This window comes from Miniopterus schreibersii (assembly GCF_964146895.1).
Source record: "Miniopterus schreibersii genome assembly, chromosome: 7".
Lineage (NCBI taxonomy): Eukaryota > Metazoa > Chordata > Mammalia > Chiroptera > Miniopteridae > Miniopterus > Miniopterus schreibersii.
In genome coordinates this window covers 49347481-49363594 of record NC_138108.1, presented here as the reverse complement: position 1 = coordinate 49363594, position 16114 = coordinate 49347481, and the positions used below count along the sequence as shown (strand labels likewise).

Genomic DNA, 16114 nt, shown 5'->3' with positions numbered 1-16114 from the left:
TCCACTGGCCCCTCTTACTCTGTCTGACATTTCTATATTTTTCCCCCAAATTAAAATAGTTTTACTGTTTTAAAAGTTATTAAAATAGTATAAATTCAGTTAGAAAAATCCAAGAAATATAAAAATGTGTAAGGAGGCAAACAAAACAAAACGACCCCAAATCCCTCCACCTGGAAATGAAAATATTAATATTCTGAACACAATAACATAATTAATACAAATGAAATAATTTAATTATATGCATTTTAACAGACATGTAGTGATAACTAAATTACATGTAAATGGAATTATAGTTCATTTTTATCTTTTAACCTATTCTATTTTCATTAAAAGAATTCAACACTTTTTCATGTTAATATAGATATTATTCATTTTGATTGCACTTAGTACTTCATTGCATGGTTGTATGATGCTTTATTTAACCAATCCCCTATCAATGGACATTTTGACCATTTCTCATTTATTTCTTTTAAACAAAGCTGCTGTGAACAAGACTGTATATGTATCTCTGTGTACTTGGCTTTCCTGATAAAATTCTCAGAAGGAGAATCACTGGGTCAAAAGATTATAAAGTTAACACTTTGATCCATGTTTTTGCATTGTCTTCCAGAATTACTGTACTCAAGTATACTCCCATTAACATAATGTGGGAGGTTCCATCTATTTCTTCAAACCTTTGACAAGTCTGAACTATCTTTTAAATGTTGGTTTCTCTCCACATGTGTCCTTGATTTTTTCCTTGCTCTTCACACTCTTCCTGGTTGACTCTCTTCCTAGAAAGTTTCTTCCACCTATGAGTAGTACAGGAGTCCACATGGACTCCAGGTATGTCCCTTTGTCATCTCCCGGCTGCTGTCCTTGGGGAATGGGCCAGACTCTCTCCCAGCAGTGGTATTTCCTCCAGATGGGGATGGGCCTGGGGGAATGTTATCCGTTCCTGCTTGTCTTCATTTAGGGCACCACACTCCTTCAGAAATGGTTTAGTGACTCTAAGTCTCAAAGCAATTTTAGCACTTTCAAGATATCTGTTTTCTGTATAGAGTCGCCACAGTCATGTGGCCTTTGTTTAGTATTGATTACAAATACAGCCCTAGGGTCAAGTGACTATGACCAGCACTGGTGTTTGCCTTTCTTTCTTTCAGCAAAACACCAGTGCAGTAGTCTAATAGTATCTCTTTGCTTTACACACACACACAGTCACTCACACCCTCTTGGTCTCTTTTCTTTCTTTCGCTTTCTCTCAGTAGAAAATTTGTGTTGGACTTAGAATTCTTTGGTATATTATGATAAATGATGCCTTGTTGTGTTTTCTGACTGTTAGAGTCTCTATGGAATCAAAGATCACATGCTTGTTCAGCTTAATGTACTCGACCTTTTCCCGTGATTGACACATCTAAATAAAATGGCTGTAGCAACTCACTAATTATGCAGCAGCTGTGTCGTATTAGTTGCATGGAAAAAACAGACAGTTCTCTTCAAGAGTAGATAGCTTGACTCCTGCCAACTACATAAAATAGTTTATTAGTATTTTTAATCACAGTAAAATTCCTTTCCATCCCCAAATGCGTCTCTTTCCTTGCCCGTTTTGTAAACAGTATGCTATGACCACAGCCATATCAGGAGTTGTTTCAGTACTGGTACCTCTTATCTAATGAAAATATTTACAATAATTCTGGACCTGCTCACCAAGATAATAGATGCAAAATTTAAGTATCAAAACCCAAGATTTGTTAGCAAGATTTGTGCTAAAAAAGCAGTGTTATCTTTAATGAACCCTTTGTTTTTCTGATGTGGGTTTTCTTTGTTTTCCCTCAACTGGCATACAGGTAAATTCTGAATAAATTTTAGTGTTCTGTGCTTACCTCAAAAAATCTTTTTCTTAGTATCGCTGTTTGATTTCCCCTAATATTTTCAAAATATATTCATATCCCAGTGATCTGTATTTTTATTACTTTTGGGGGTTTTATTATGATATAAAGTTAATTTGTTGAATGTTTTGACTAATTTAAAAAATGCTCATTTGAAAGGCTTCCCTCTTTAAACTAAAATTTTGGCCTTTATCATGAAATAAAAATTATTCCTATATAATCTTTACAAAATAATTTGGATTAATAAATGAGAAATCATTTCAGAGTAATGACATTTATCACTAAGTTTCTTGAATTATTGTTCTTCTTAAGTGATATCTTTGAGAATAGAAAATTCAATTTTAGGTATAATGTTATATTATATAACAATATTATGTAAATATAATGTAATATTAACCTGGACATGTTATTTAATTACATACTGTTTTCCACAGGATCTGAGATTAGAATCTAGACAGATCTTACACCTTTTATAGTAATTGATTCAAAACGGATCATAGACCTAAATGTAAAAACAAAAAAATTATATAGCCTGTAGAAGATAACATAGGACAAAATCGAGGTGACCTTGAATTTGGTGATGACTTTTTACATACAACATAAAAGCACAGACCATGAAATAAAAATGGATAAATGGGACATCTTTAAAATTAAAACTTCTGCTTTGTGAAAGACACTGTTATAAGAAGGAAAAGACAAGCCACAGCCTGGGAGAATATACCTGCAAAGGACATATCTGATACAGGGCTGTTATCTAAAATATACAAAGATAAAAATAAAAACAATAAAATGAAAAGTAAAATAAATATAAATTAAAAATCAATAAAATATACAGAGAACTCTTTAAATTCAACAAAAGAAAATAATCCAATTGCAAAATAGGAAAATATCTGAACAGACATCTCATCAAAAAAGATATACAGATGGTAAATAAGCTTTGAAAGGATGTTCAACATCATATGTCATGAGGGAATTGCAAATTAAAACAGTAAGCGTACCACCACACACCTTTTAGAATGGCTAAAATCCAAAACACTGACAACAGCAAATGCTAGCAAGACTGTGGTTCAACAGGAACTCTCATTCATTGCTGTTTGGAATGAAAAATTGTAGAGCTACTTTGGAAGACAGTCTGCAGTTTCTAACAAAGGTAAACCTAGTTTATCATATGATCCAGCATTTATACGCACTGCTATTTACCCGAATGTGTCTTGACTTTTTAACTAGCCCAGCAAGATTTTGCCTCTGGAAATTTCTTCAGCCTAGTCTTCCTTGCATTTAATATCTTCAAGACATCAGTTCAGCTGTGTTTCTTGGCATCTTCTTCTTACCTGATTATGTTTGGATATGGTTTCAGATTGTTTATTTTAGCCTTGACTTGGCAACTTCTTAGGATGTTACTTCTGGCAATTGCCCATCAGATTCGTATTCCACAAACAAAGGCAATATTCACTGTACCCAACCAACCGGGCCCATTGGACTTGCCAGCATTTTCCATGTTGCCTCTTGTCTTTGTCTGGGAATGATTACCTTAATCAGCAATTGTTAGAAACCTTTAAGGTTTGGCTGAAGTACCGCCTCTCTGTAAAGCTTTTATTTGCAACTCTAGGAGATGTTCACTGTCTAAACTTCCTCAGTTTTTATTTATTTCCCCATCCACTCAAAATGTTGTCAAGAAGATTACAGATAAACATTAATTTCCAACTGTAATGGCTAATGTTTAGTCTTAATCTTGTTTGAATCCTTTATAGCATATAAACTGGTATCTGCTCCCTTCTTGAAACTCTCCTTATTTGGCTTCTTTGAAAATATTTTAAATTGTGAAATGAAGCATACATACAGAAAGTCACAGAAAGCTTATGTATAAAGTTTAATAAGTATTTGTAAAGCAAAAACTTGTGTCAGGAAATAGATAATTTCTAGCATCACAGAAGCTCATGTGACGCTCCCCAATTATAACTCCTACTCTTTTTGCCAGAGGTTACAATTATTCTGACTTTTATATTGATCTTTTTCTGTGTATACATCCTTGGATAGTTTTTCTGTTTCTAAAGCTTTATAAAGGGAACTCAATAGTATGCTTGTGGGATTCATCTATGTTGTTGTGCATATCTGTAGTTTTATAAAATTACTACTGTATCCCATTGTGTGAATACACTCTATTTATATGTTCTGTTAATGGATTTTTGGGTTGTTTTGAGTGTTTTGTCTTTATAAGAAGTGCTGCTTTAGATATTCATATATATATAAATACACACACATCTACATGCATTTCTCTAGGGTCCAAAGAAATTATTATATCGTAAAGTATGGATATTTTCAACTTCAATAGAAAATGCCATACTGTTTCAAAGTAGAGCTTCCAGTCATATGCTACTGCTAGTACTATAGGATAAACTTGTCCTATTGATCCTATAGGATAAACTTTTATATTGATCTTTTTCTGTGTATACATCCTTGTCACACCAAAACATAGACTTGTCAACCATTTCAATTTTTGCCAAGGTGGTAAGAATATAGAGAGATCTCATTTTGGTTTGAATTTCTATTTCCCTACATTTATTAACCATTTGGATTTTTTCTTCCATTATATGCCTATTCAAGGTTGTTTTTTTGTTCGTTTGTTTGTTTTTTGCCTACTTTCCCATTGAGTTTTCATCTTTTTCTTAGGATTTGTAGATTTCATACTTTGTGGCCCCCACCCCGCACTCTCTTATAATGAATTTTCTGATTTTAATGTGATAAAATTTATTAATCATTTATTTTATGGTTAACAAATTGTTTTCTTACTTGGAATTAAAAAGACAGTTTCCAGACAGAATAGAGATAAAAAGCAGGTGTGTAATCTTACATGTTTAATTGGAAATTCATGACTTCATCTTTTTATTGTTTTTAAGCCTTTGCTGTCTCTTTTTCTGATTCTTAAGTGCTAGTTTTATGTAAAACTCCATCTGAATTCTCTTTCTTGCTCTATATCTTCTCCTTGATTGGTACCTTTCAATTTATTAGAGTAAAGGATTACAATATAGTGATAGTTCAAGTAATTTGAAATTACTAATGTTTAAGATGCCAAAGTTTGTGAATTATTTTAATTATTCAAATTTGTGGTATGTCTCAATATCTGATAAGGTAAGTTCTCCCTTACTGAGCTTCCTCAGGTGTTATTGGTTATTTTTCTTTCAAGTTTTCTTTATACATTTTAGGTTATTTGTTCAAGTTCTGTTAAAATAGTGACATAGAAAATTTGCAATTGTGTCAACTGTATAGATTAATGTGTCTATCTGGGTGAGGGGGATTACATCTTCTCCTCATTGATTCTGATACATATGTCCAGGGGATACCCAGGGCAATAGATCACACTTATGAATGATACTTTTTATATAATTTGGGAGAGCTGAAACCTGATGATATGTAAGAATAAAATAATGTCTTATTTATATTTGTATCTCTGATAACTAGCGTAATACTGCTCAATAAATGCTTCATATCGGTAACCATTTGTTAGGTATTTGCTCTATGCAAGGCACTATGTCATGTGCCCAAGATACAAAATGAGTAAATACGCGGGCTTACCCTACAGAAGATCCATAAGAGAAACACTTCTTATAAATAAATAATTACAAACAAGAGTCGTTCTTTGGTGTATGTGATTAAGGGAAAAAAGTGGTCAACTATATTTGGAGTAAGGGGGTATGGGAAAGTTTTTAAATCCTTGAACTGAGACTTGGGAGATGAGGAAGTATTCATCAGATAGATCGGAGAGATGATGATGTTCCACTCGGTTGGAAGAGTAAGGCAGCATTAAGTAAAAGGAGAGACTGGAGAACGTCTGGAAATTCAGGAATGAAGGGGCACACATGGCCTTGTAGTGTCGGTGGCAGAGTGTATTTAGAAGCCTGGCAAGAGAAATAGGCAGAGGTCAAATATCGTTTGGCTTTATAGGGTACTAAAATCTTTATCCTATAGGCAACAGAAAGCAATCAGTGAGTTTAAAGCAAGGGGGTAATGTAGTCAGATTTTCATTTTTGAAGAAAAGAAAGCCAGCAGTAAACAGGATAGATGAGTTGGGACAAGATTGGAGTTAGAAAAGAAAATGGTAAGAAGAATGTTCTAATGGTCCTGATGAGAGATGATGAGGGTCCAAACTAAGACTGTAGCACTGGGGATATTAAAGAGGGGGTGGATTAAAGAGATGTAAGGGCGAATCTAGTGATAAATTGGATGGGTTCTGAGATGACTAGATAGATAGCGCACTTACTGAGATAGATGATAGTTACTTCTTAGGGAACAAAGGAAAGGATAAATTCCATGGACATGTTGAGTTTGACATGCCTGTGGGAAGGATGTCTGCACTCTGAAAGAGAGAGATCAAGTGTCCTGATATAGATGTCAGAGCCTGCAATATACAAGGTGTCCCCAAAAATGTATACACACTTTGAATAATTATAAAGGCGGTGTTTATTAAAATACATTTCATTTTCAAAATGTAATAGAAATCAGCTGTTAAAGTGTGTATACATTTTTGGGGAACACCCTCTATATATGTTATCTATCATCTATCTATCTACTTATCTATCACCTATCCATCCATCTGCCTACCTATCTATCTATTGGATGAAATTGTGAGGTCAAGGACAGAGTTCTGGGGATCCCAATCTTTAATGGGTAAATGGAAGGAGAACCATCAAAGGAAACCACTATATATAAAACAAATGAGGGAGGAGGGCCAAGAGAAAGTTAAGTCATAGAAAAGAAAGTGGCCAATGGTATCGAGTGCCACAGATAGGAACAGTAGAGCTGACAAAACTCCACAGTACTTGGCGTTACTAGGGACCTTGGTGAAATCTGGTTTATTAAAGACTGGTTGTTTCACACACTTAACTGAAAGGAAGGGAACTGATGAGATAACTCATTAGTTGAGGGTAGATAGAAAGTAGAATGAATTTTTAAAACAAGAATAGTATGATTATAAACTATGGTAAATAGACACAGAGAGATTATTAAGACAGTTAATAAATTAATGGTGATTATAAAATATATAACCAAGTAATTAGTATTGTAAATCTTTGTGACAGACCTGTGCTATACCCTAAGATTTACACACATCGTAAACACAAACACTATGTGCTGGATGGAACTGAATTGAGTTTGCATTGACATGTAAGTCATCATCTTCTTTGATCTGGAGTAATTTAGAGCTTAATTTGTGCTTTTACTTTTGATGAAGGTCATCGGACACTCTTTATTGGAGTTCATGTGCCCCTGGGAGGAAGAAAAAGCCATCGACGTCACAGGCATCGTGGTCATAAACATAGAAAGAGGGACAGAGAAAAGGATTCGGGATTAGAGGATGGAAGGGAGTCACCTTCCTTTGGTAAGAGTTGCCTTGTTTTTATTAAATTTGTGACCATAATATGTAATATTATACTTGTTTGTATAATCCAAATTAGCAATAATACCTTGTAGTCATAAAATTGTTTATATTTTTCTAAAACATATTGTGCTGGACAGATTGGGGAGGAGTGGGAGAGAGAAAGCTTGATCTTTATTTTCCTTTTGTGCATCTGCTTTGTGAAGGTGAGAATTGTTTTAGGTGTGTGGTCGAGGAAATATACTTATGTAGTAAAACTTAGTTGTATAAACCCTTGATAATTTATGCCAATAATAGTCATTGCTTTAAGTAGTTTGAAAATCCAGGAGGATATGCTTTATTAAATTCCCACTTATATTGCTAATCTGCTCAAATTTCATTCTTAGAATGTGAAATTTCTACTATTTTGAATGTTCTTCCTTTGAAAGTAGATATAAAATATCAACATATAGTGATATGGTAGTTGTTAATCATATCTGAGAGGCTTGAGAGCCTGTATACATGACATAACCAAGAACCAGGCTTTCAGTTCCCATCTCCTATGACCGTCTTCACTGCACCCAGCTCACCTACTCATCCATGATTACTCCATCTCTGACGTCACCAAGGCACTCACCTTGCTCTCTGACCACAGCTTCTCTTCTTATTTCTGACCACAGGTTCTCTTCTTATTTGCTTGTGCAACTATTTGATCCCTCTACTTTTATTTCTGTCCATGTAGTAATTTTTATTTCTTTATCCTACTCTGATTTCAGAACTTGTAATCTTAGTAAAATTTTTGCTAATACTTTATATATCTGTTATAATTTTATTCGTAACTTCACCCCCACTTTAAAATCCATACTTATGTTAGGTTTTCCCCATGTCTCTGCTTTCTCTCTTCCTTCCTAAGTAGGCATGCTCTGCGGGACATAATCATTCAACTGGGTGGATTGTAACCATTTAAACTCATGACTTATGTGGATCTTCAACACTTCCTCCCAATCCTATTGCATTTCTTTGAGTTTTAAAAAAAATGATTTTTTTCAGTTTTCTTCCCCATTCTCCAACATCCCCCCTTTCACCATCACTTAGCAGATGCTTTGTACTTCAGAAGGAAAATATGTCACCAAAAAAGAACTCATTCAACGTCCCTCCTATTAAATATACAGATCTATGTGCTTACATCTGCAACTGTCCTTTTTTCCCTTTTAATACCAATAAGGGAGTTTTTTTTTTTCTCAATTATGTTTATTTTTTGTTCTTTCCCACCTGGTAACTTATACAATTTACAATCTAAATGTCCTCTTTCGCTCAACTGGATTATTCTCACCCGCTTTTAAACATGATAGAGTCTTTCCTATTTTAAACAGTTCCCCAACCTCCCTCAACCCCCCATTCCTCCATTCAGCTGTACAGTTAGTGGCATATGAAATTTGGGATAACAATTATACTTGTAATGCAAAGAAAATATTTGCAAATCAAAGACTTGTATCCAAAAGAGCTATAAAGAGCTCTCAAAGCTCAACAGTAAAGAAGCAACCAACCTAATTAAAAATGGACAAAATATTTCAACAGATATTTCACCAAAGAAGACATATGGATGACAAATAAACACATGAAAAACTGTCAACAATAGACATCAGAGAAATGTAAATGAGCGCCACAGTGAGACAGCACTACATAGAATGGCTAAGCCACAACTGACGCCAAGTGCTGATGAGGAGGTGGAAGGAGTGCAGCTCTCGCACACTGCTGCTGGGGATGCAAGAGTGCACACACTCTGGAAAGCAGTTAGGCGGTTTCATAAAGTTACACATACGCTTAATATATAACCTAGCAGTCCCACCCCTAGGTACTTACCCTAGAGATGTAAAGACTTAAGTTCAACTCAAAAACCCAGAGAAGAATACTTATCTCAGTTCACTTCATAATTGCCCCAAACTGGAAACAACCTAAATATCCTTCAACAAGTGGATGGATAAGCAAACTGTGTACATTTCTACAATGGACTATTACTCAACAGTAAAAAGAATGAACTACTGATATACTCATGACACAGATACATTTCAAAATCTCAAATGCGTTCTGCTAAGTGATAACAGCTTGAAAAGGTTATATATCGTATTTTTCCATTTATATGACATTTTGGGAAAAGAAAAACTGTAAGCAACAGAGACCGGATTAGTCGTTGCTAAGGGTTGGGGGGAGGGTGTGAATGTGACTATGAAGAAACATCACAAGGGAGGTTTTTTATTCAGCATCGGTTTAGTATAAGTGAATTTTATTATAGTCTATTTTTCTGAATATTACCATAAAATATTACATATATAATGAGAGACGTGTTTATGTAAATAGTTTCCATGAGTGTTATAAATAATCCAAAATAATTATCACATTTGGTTTGACTTTTGATAATATCTATGCATTATCTACTTACCCTTTTACATATGTATGCTCTTATATTCTGCTAGACTTAATGTAATGCTAAATTTAGTTTTAATTCCCCAAGTTCACTTTAGATGAGTGTGGCAGTGGAGGCAGGGGAGGCGTGAGTCTGGAGTGGTGATGGAGGAGGCGGCCGGGACATTTTCAGCTTGAAGCCCCGGTCATACATGCTCGTGTCTCTGACCTTCCACAGACACCCCGTCGCAGAGGGTCCAGTTCATTCTTGGGACCGAGGATGATGACGAGGAGCACATTCCTCACGACCTGTTCACAGAGCTCGACGAGATCTGCTGGCGCGAAGGTGAGGACGCCGAGTGGCGAGAGACGGCCAGGTGAGGAGTCCTGCTGGAGGGGGACACGGACTAAGGAACTGTCATGCTATTGGAAAGCAGGTTGCCGCTGCCCTGACCTTGCGAACAGCCAGGAGCGCTGCTAATTTCTGAAATTGCTCCTCTGGCCTGGGCATATCCTGTAGTGGGGATGGGTCAGAATGAACTCTGAAGGCGCTAATTATAGTAAATACTGACTCCGGGCCAACAGCAGCTGCAGTCTTAAAGATAAACAGTAGCATAATTTGTGTGTCATCAGGAAAACAATAGAAATCTAAAAGTAACTTCTTTCTTTGCGATTGCTGGCTTGTGCCCAAACTAGTGATATTATATGATAATTTGAGTGGGGGGATTTTTAAAAGGAAGGGCAAACATTATAAGAGGCTTTAGGTATAGTCCTGGATTTATGTACTATTTGGTGAAGATAAAAATATTTTGTAATGTGTTTCTAGGATAACTATACATTCAAGCATAGTAGTTTTTCAAAATAACTTTATAAAAATTACTTTTCTGTCATTTGTGATTAATATGTCTATATTGCATATAGTTGATAAATTGCTGTAAAAGAGTAGTAAGCTAAAATTTGCATTTAATTTTTATTCTTGCTCGTTGGCTCATTTATGTAGCAAACATTTATGAAGTATCTATTATGTGCCAGGTGCAATGGACATAAAACCCTAATGGAAAAAACCTTAGAATTTGCCTTTAAGAATCTCACAGTCTGATTTGAGGATTTAAACAAGTAAACAAAGTTGTAAATAGTCTATAATGAATGCTGTGATAAGTGTGCACAGGAATTGTGGGCACACCTAGGATTGTCACTTACCCATTGCTTCTCAGATTTTATTGTGAATGCCAATCATGAATCTTGTTGAAATGTAGATTGAGTGGGCCTCAGGCATAGTGTCAGATTCTAGCAATCTTCCAGGTGGTGTCACACCAATGTTTTTGGGTTGAGGACCACATTTTCAGTAGCAAGGATCTAAACCACAAGGGTGAATGGGAGGGAATCAAAATAGTTTCCCACTATCACTTAAAAATATATTTGGACCATTTTCCATGTTATCAGTGCAGATTTATATCATAATGACTGTGTAAATTATATGGATGAACTTTCATTTATTTATTTAGCCAGTTTTGATGGTGATTTAGGCTGTTTTATTTTTTTGCCATAATCATTGCTGCAGTGATTATTTATTCATATGTTTGGCATTATTTTGTTGGTATTTATATAGGGTGAATTTCCAACAGTAGAACTTAGGTACCAAAGAGCAAGCAGAGATTTTTACTTTGGAAAATATTGAAAAATTGTCTTCATAAGTTGTTTTGGTAATTTATACTTTAATTAACATTGTATGAAAACACTCAGTTTGTCCAAATCCTTGCCACGTTAAATCATCGAACTTTATTTTTATAGATGAAAAATAAATCTCATTGCTTTAATTTATACTTCTTTAATTATTAGTGAGATTGAACATATTTTCATACGTTTTTATTAATTAATTAGCTTATTTTAGAGAGAGAGAGAATATTATGCATGCATTGGTTGATTCTTGTATGTGTCCCTGACTGGGGATCAAACCTTCAACCTTGACATATCAGGATAACACTCTAACCAGCTGAACTACCTGGCCTGGACCTCATGTTTTTTTTTTATTCCTGTGAACTAATTGCTTCTTTTCTCTACCCATTTTATGTAAAATCATTATTTTCCATATTTGCCTTTAAAAATATATATATATATATATATATCTTTATTGATTTCAGAGAGAGGAAAGGAGAGGGAGAGAGAGAGATAGAAACATCAATGATGAGAGAGTCATTGATCAAGCCCACAACCCGGCCATGTGCCCTGACTGGGAATTGAACCCCGATCGCCTGGATCCTAGGTCGACGCTCAACTGCTGAGCTACGCCCTGCCAGGCCATATTTGCCTTTTTAAATACCTAAAATTGGTGGAATGTTATTCTGTATGAATTACCTTTTAAATAAAATATTTACAAAATCAATCAATTTCCTTATGATGCCTTCTGTTGCAATATTTTATATATAAAACTAAATTTGAAATAGTTTTTATATGACCTGGTTAATTTCAAGATTAAGAACCTTTACCTTATATTTTTCTTCCAGTTGTATCAAAAACTAAATACTTTGGAGTTTTTAATACACATGACATATGTAATCATCTTCTTTACTTGATAACACAGTAATCTTCACAAATTAGTGATATAACTATTGATATGACTTGTTAATAAGAAATTTAAAGTGCAAACCTCCCTGTCTATGGCCAGAAACATTAATCTTCAACTGGTTCTAAGAAATAGGTGTTCCTGTTTGTTCATTAAATTCCACATATGAGTGAAACAGGAACACCTATTTCTTATAATTACCAAGCAAAATAGAGATAGACTCAGACAAAGAGCAGGCAGACAGCTCCGGTTTTGGGGTGGGGTGTTGGTAGGTGGAGGGATTGAGCAAAAAAGAGAGAGAACTCGTGGACATGGACAATAGTGTGGTGATTGCAGCGGGGGTGGGGAGTTGATGATGGAGGGGGTGTGGAGGTGGAAGAGGGCATAGAGGGGATAAATGGTGATGGGGAAATAAGAATAGAAATAGGTGTTCCTGGATGACTGAAATTATTTCTTTTATATTTTTTTCTTTACTCTCATCCCATATAATAAAGCTGAGAAGTAAGTTTGGAATATGTGTTTTGGCGTGAGAAACTCTCTTATTCTAAAAATGCTTGTTGATTTTTCACCTTCCAGATCAGATAGTCATCTGTTCCTTTTAACCAGTAACTTCTTGTAACTTGCCCAGTGTCATATAGCTAGGACGTGACAGTGCAATACTACAATCTAGTCTTTCACTCTGTCACAGTTGAGCAGATAGGGTTTTTATCATGTTCCAATGGATTGGGTTGAACAACGTGTTTATCCTAAACCACCAAAATGTGTTGCTATTTATTTATAAAGAATATGATGGAGGAGGGCCGGTGGGGGAGGGGGGAGAGTAACCAAAGAATTTAGATGCATATATGCACAACCTAAGGACACGTACAATGGTGGGGAGAGGGAGTGGGGAGGGGGATGGGACGGGGTGGAACGGGTCATTGGGGAGAAAAAGGGACATCTGTAATATTTTAAACAAAAATAAAAAAAAAATAATAAAAGAGATGATCCAGTTAATTATTAGTGTACTTGAATATTACTAGATAGGACATGTGTTCTTAGCCATGCTTCTGGAACCTTATGCATGTGAATGCAGCTGCTTGGGGTTCAGGGAGACATCTGATGAGCAATCAGATAGTAACAGACATTGAAGAGGAGGAGAGATGAATTTTGGCTGAGACAATACGTCAGGGAAGAACAGGACGTATTTACTGAAGACTTAGATATGTAGTGGGTTTTAAAGTGGCAGAAGAAATTTTGTTCTGGTGGCCCTAATTCATTTGTGTGTTTTTTAAATTTAATTTAAAAAAAATTTGTTTTGTTTTGTTTTGTTTATTTTTGTTTAAAATATTACAGATGTCCCTTTTTCTCCCCAATGACCCATTCCACCCCATCCTATCCCCCTCCCCAGTCCCTCTCCCCACCATTGTCTGTGTCCTTGATGGCCCTAATTCATTTCAAAAAGCTGATTTAGTTAATTCATTAATCCATCTAATTTTCAAATGCAACTTAATTCTAATAAATCATTAGCATAACTATTTGAAGCGCTTCACTCTTTTGATTAGTATTCCAGGGGGATTAATAATTTCTCCCTTAATAGAAATAAAAAGCATATTTTATCAACACATTGCACCTGTCATATATCATATCTTGAATAATTCATTCCCACTGTTGTTGCCAAGTAAAACTTGAGCAAAGTTTTAGATTTTGAAGCTAAATTTTTGAATCAAAATTACTTAATAAATGTTTGTGAAAACCAGCTGTTCACTTTTAAAAACCCTAAAAGAAACCATATGACAAGGCCTAATGAAATCAACACAATTAGTATGTTCTGCTTATAAATAACATATAATGTTATTAATAGAAAAGTGCTCAGAGATACCACAGCTGTGCAATTGTGGAGACAACATGCTTGACTCACTGCGGTTGCCCTTTAAAAGTGCTTTCCACAAATGAGCTCAGAAGAGGCCAAGCAGGGGGTAGCAGTTAGGCCTCTGATACATACATGGTAGTGTAGAAAAGATTATTACTTCAAAATGATTTTATTGATGTTGTGAAGCATTTGATATTCAAAATTAGCAAAGGTTCAAGTCATCACGATTTTTCAGTGCAATGTGAGGTGGGAAGATAATATGGGTCAGGAACAGCTAATGTCGCTAAACTCTAGGTTTGGATCTATTTCATTTTCCTCTTTCTCTTTAAAATAGGCACTTTATGATTACATATGTTATTCTCAGGCCCCCACCCTAACCATGTCCCGACTCTAACTCTCCACATCCTCAGCTTTACCCAAAAGAGGATGTTTTTTTCTTGAGAATCCACAACTTCCCCCAACAGTATAATTTTGGATGGGATAGTAACCCCTTTACTTCCTATATGAGTAGAATCAGAGACTAACATTTATTTGGGAAGGCCAACTGAATTAGTGGGAATAGAATAAACAGAAAGAGTTAATGTCTTTGGAAAAGATCTATTTCTAATTTGCAGAAGAAATTTATTTTATAGATTATTAATATGAGCATTATAGAGATTATTATCAATTTAATCCTCAAGGAATTCATGAAACACCTATATTAAGTTGTTGTTTAGTACAAAGAGATTCCAATGTTTTAATCATGGATGAAAACAGATCCAGACATACTGGACATTTCTAAAGGAAATGAAGATATTCTCCTCAGTTTAATCTGCCCTTCCCCCATAGAAAATATTGTGCATTTGGCCTATAATCTTGATTTTTTTCATTGCCCATCACTTCTCATTCATGCCTGTGAGACTCTTGTTTGCTATGGTTTGCTATGCAAACAAATGTCAGCTGAGTTTATTTGAAAACTGGAATAAATTGCAGCACTTTAGGTCATTAACTGCAATCAGGCATTTTGCAACTGACAGCATATTTGGTGACTACAAATCTTGAAACAGGATTTGGTGTGCTCCTGGACTTGTTAATTCCTACTTTGACGTATAAAATGGAATGAAAACAAACCCCCCCAGAAAATAGCTATACTTATATATTTGTGTGTATATATATATGTTAATATAGTCTTTAAAATGTTTAAGTATCTTAGAGCTTTGGCGTTATTCTGAAGCTGGCATGAAGCACTGAACCTTGAAATGCTTAGTAACTTGATATTTGTAACTTGTGGGTTCCTTTTTATGGGAAGGATCTTCCACTGCCTCCTGTAATGGTCGTGAAACCTGTGACTATATCAAAGCATTCATGCATATAACTTATCTGTGGTCATCTTAACAACCAAACTGCTTGGAACTCCCAGAGACTCCATTCTTTTTCCCCCCATAAGGCCAAGGGCCCAGTTTGAAGGAAATTATTCTAAAGGAAAGAATATACCTTTTGGATTTGTTTTTAAAATGTCTTTTCAGATAGACACATAGATCGATGGAGCAGAATAGAGAACTGAGAAAGACTGACACAGATACTGCTGAGTTTTGACAAAAGGAGCTATTATAAATAGAGGAAGATTTGTCTTTTCAACAAATGATACTGGAACAATTACAGATCAATAGGTAAAAAAAAAATTAACTTCGATCTAACTAAACCTTGCAGTGTATACAGAAATTAATTGACAGTAAATTACAAATTTAAATGTAAAACATAAAGCTATGACAATTTTAGAGAAAGCATAGGAGAAAATCTTCAGAATCTGGGGCTAGATGATGAGTTTTAAGACATAATACCAAAAGCACAATCCATAAAAGAAAATGTTCATAAATTGGACTTAAATTAAAAACTTTCCTGTTGTGAAAGACCCTGTTAACAGGATTAAAAGACAAACTACAGATACGGAAAACATATTTGCAAACCACATATTTGACAAAAATATTATATATAGAATATAGAAAGAACTCTCAAAGTTCAACAGTATCAAAACAAACAAATCAATTCAACAAATGGGCAAAAATGCAGACATTTCACCGAAGAGGAGATACTATGAA

General features: G+C 35.0%; 1 protein-coding gene across 11 annotated transcripts in view; it reads left to right on the top strand.

The window, feature by feature from the left end:
- SLC4A10 (solute carrier family 4 member 10) overlaps nt 1–16114 on the top strand; it is a 206109-nt gene that overhangs the window by 90483 nt on the left and 99512 nt on the right. For all 11 annotated transcript variants that reach the window (XM_081143043.1, XM_081143037.1, XM_081143041.1 and 8 more), the window contains exons 3-4: nt 7096–7242; nt 9860–9998. In XM_081143043.1, coding sequence (XP_080999169.1) covers nt 7096–7242; nt 9860–9998 — 286 coding nt within the window. The remainder of the gene's footprint in view (nt 1–7095; nt 7243–9859; nt 9999–16114) is intronic.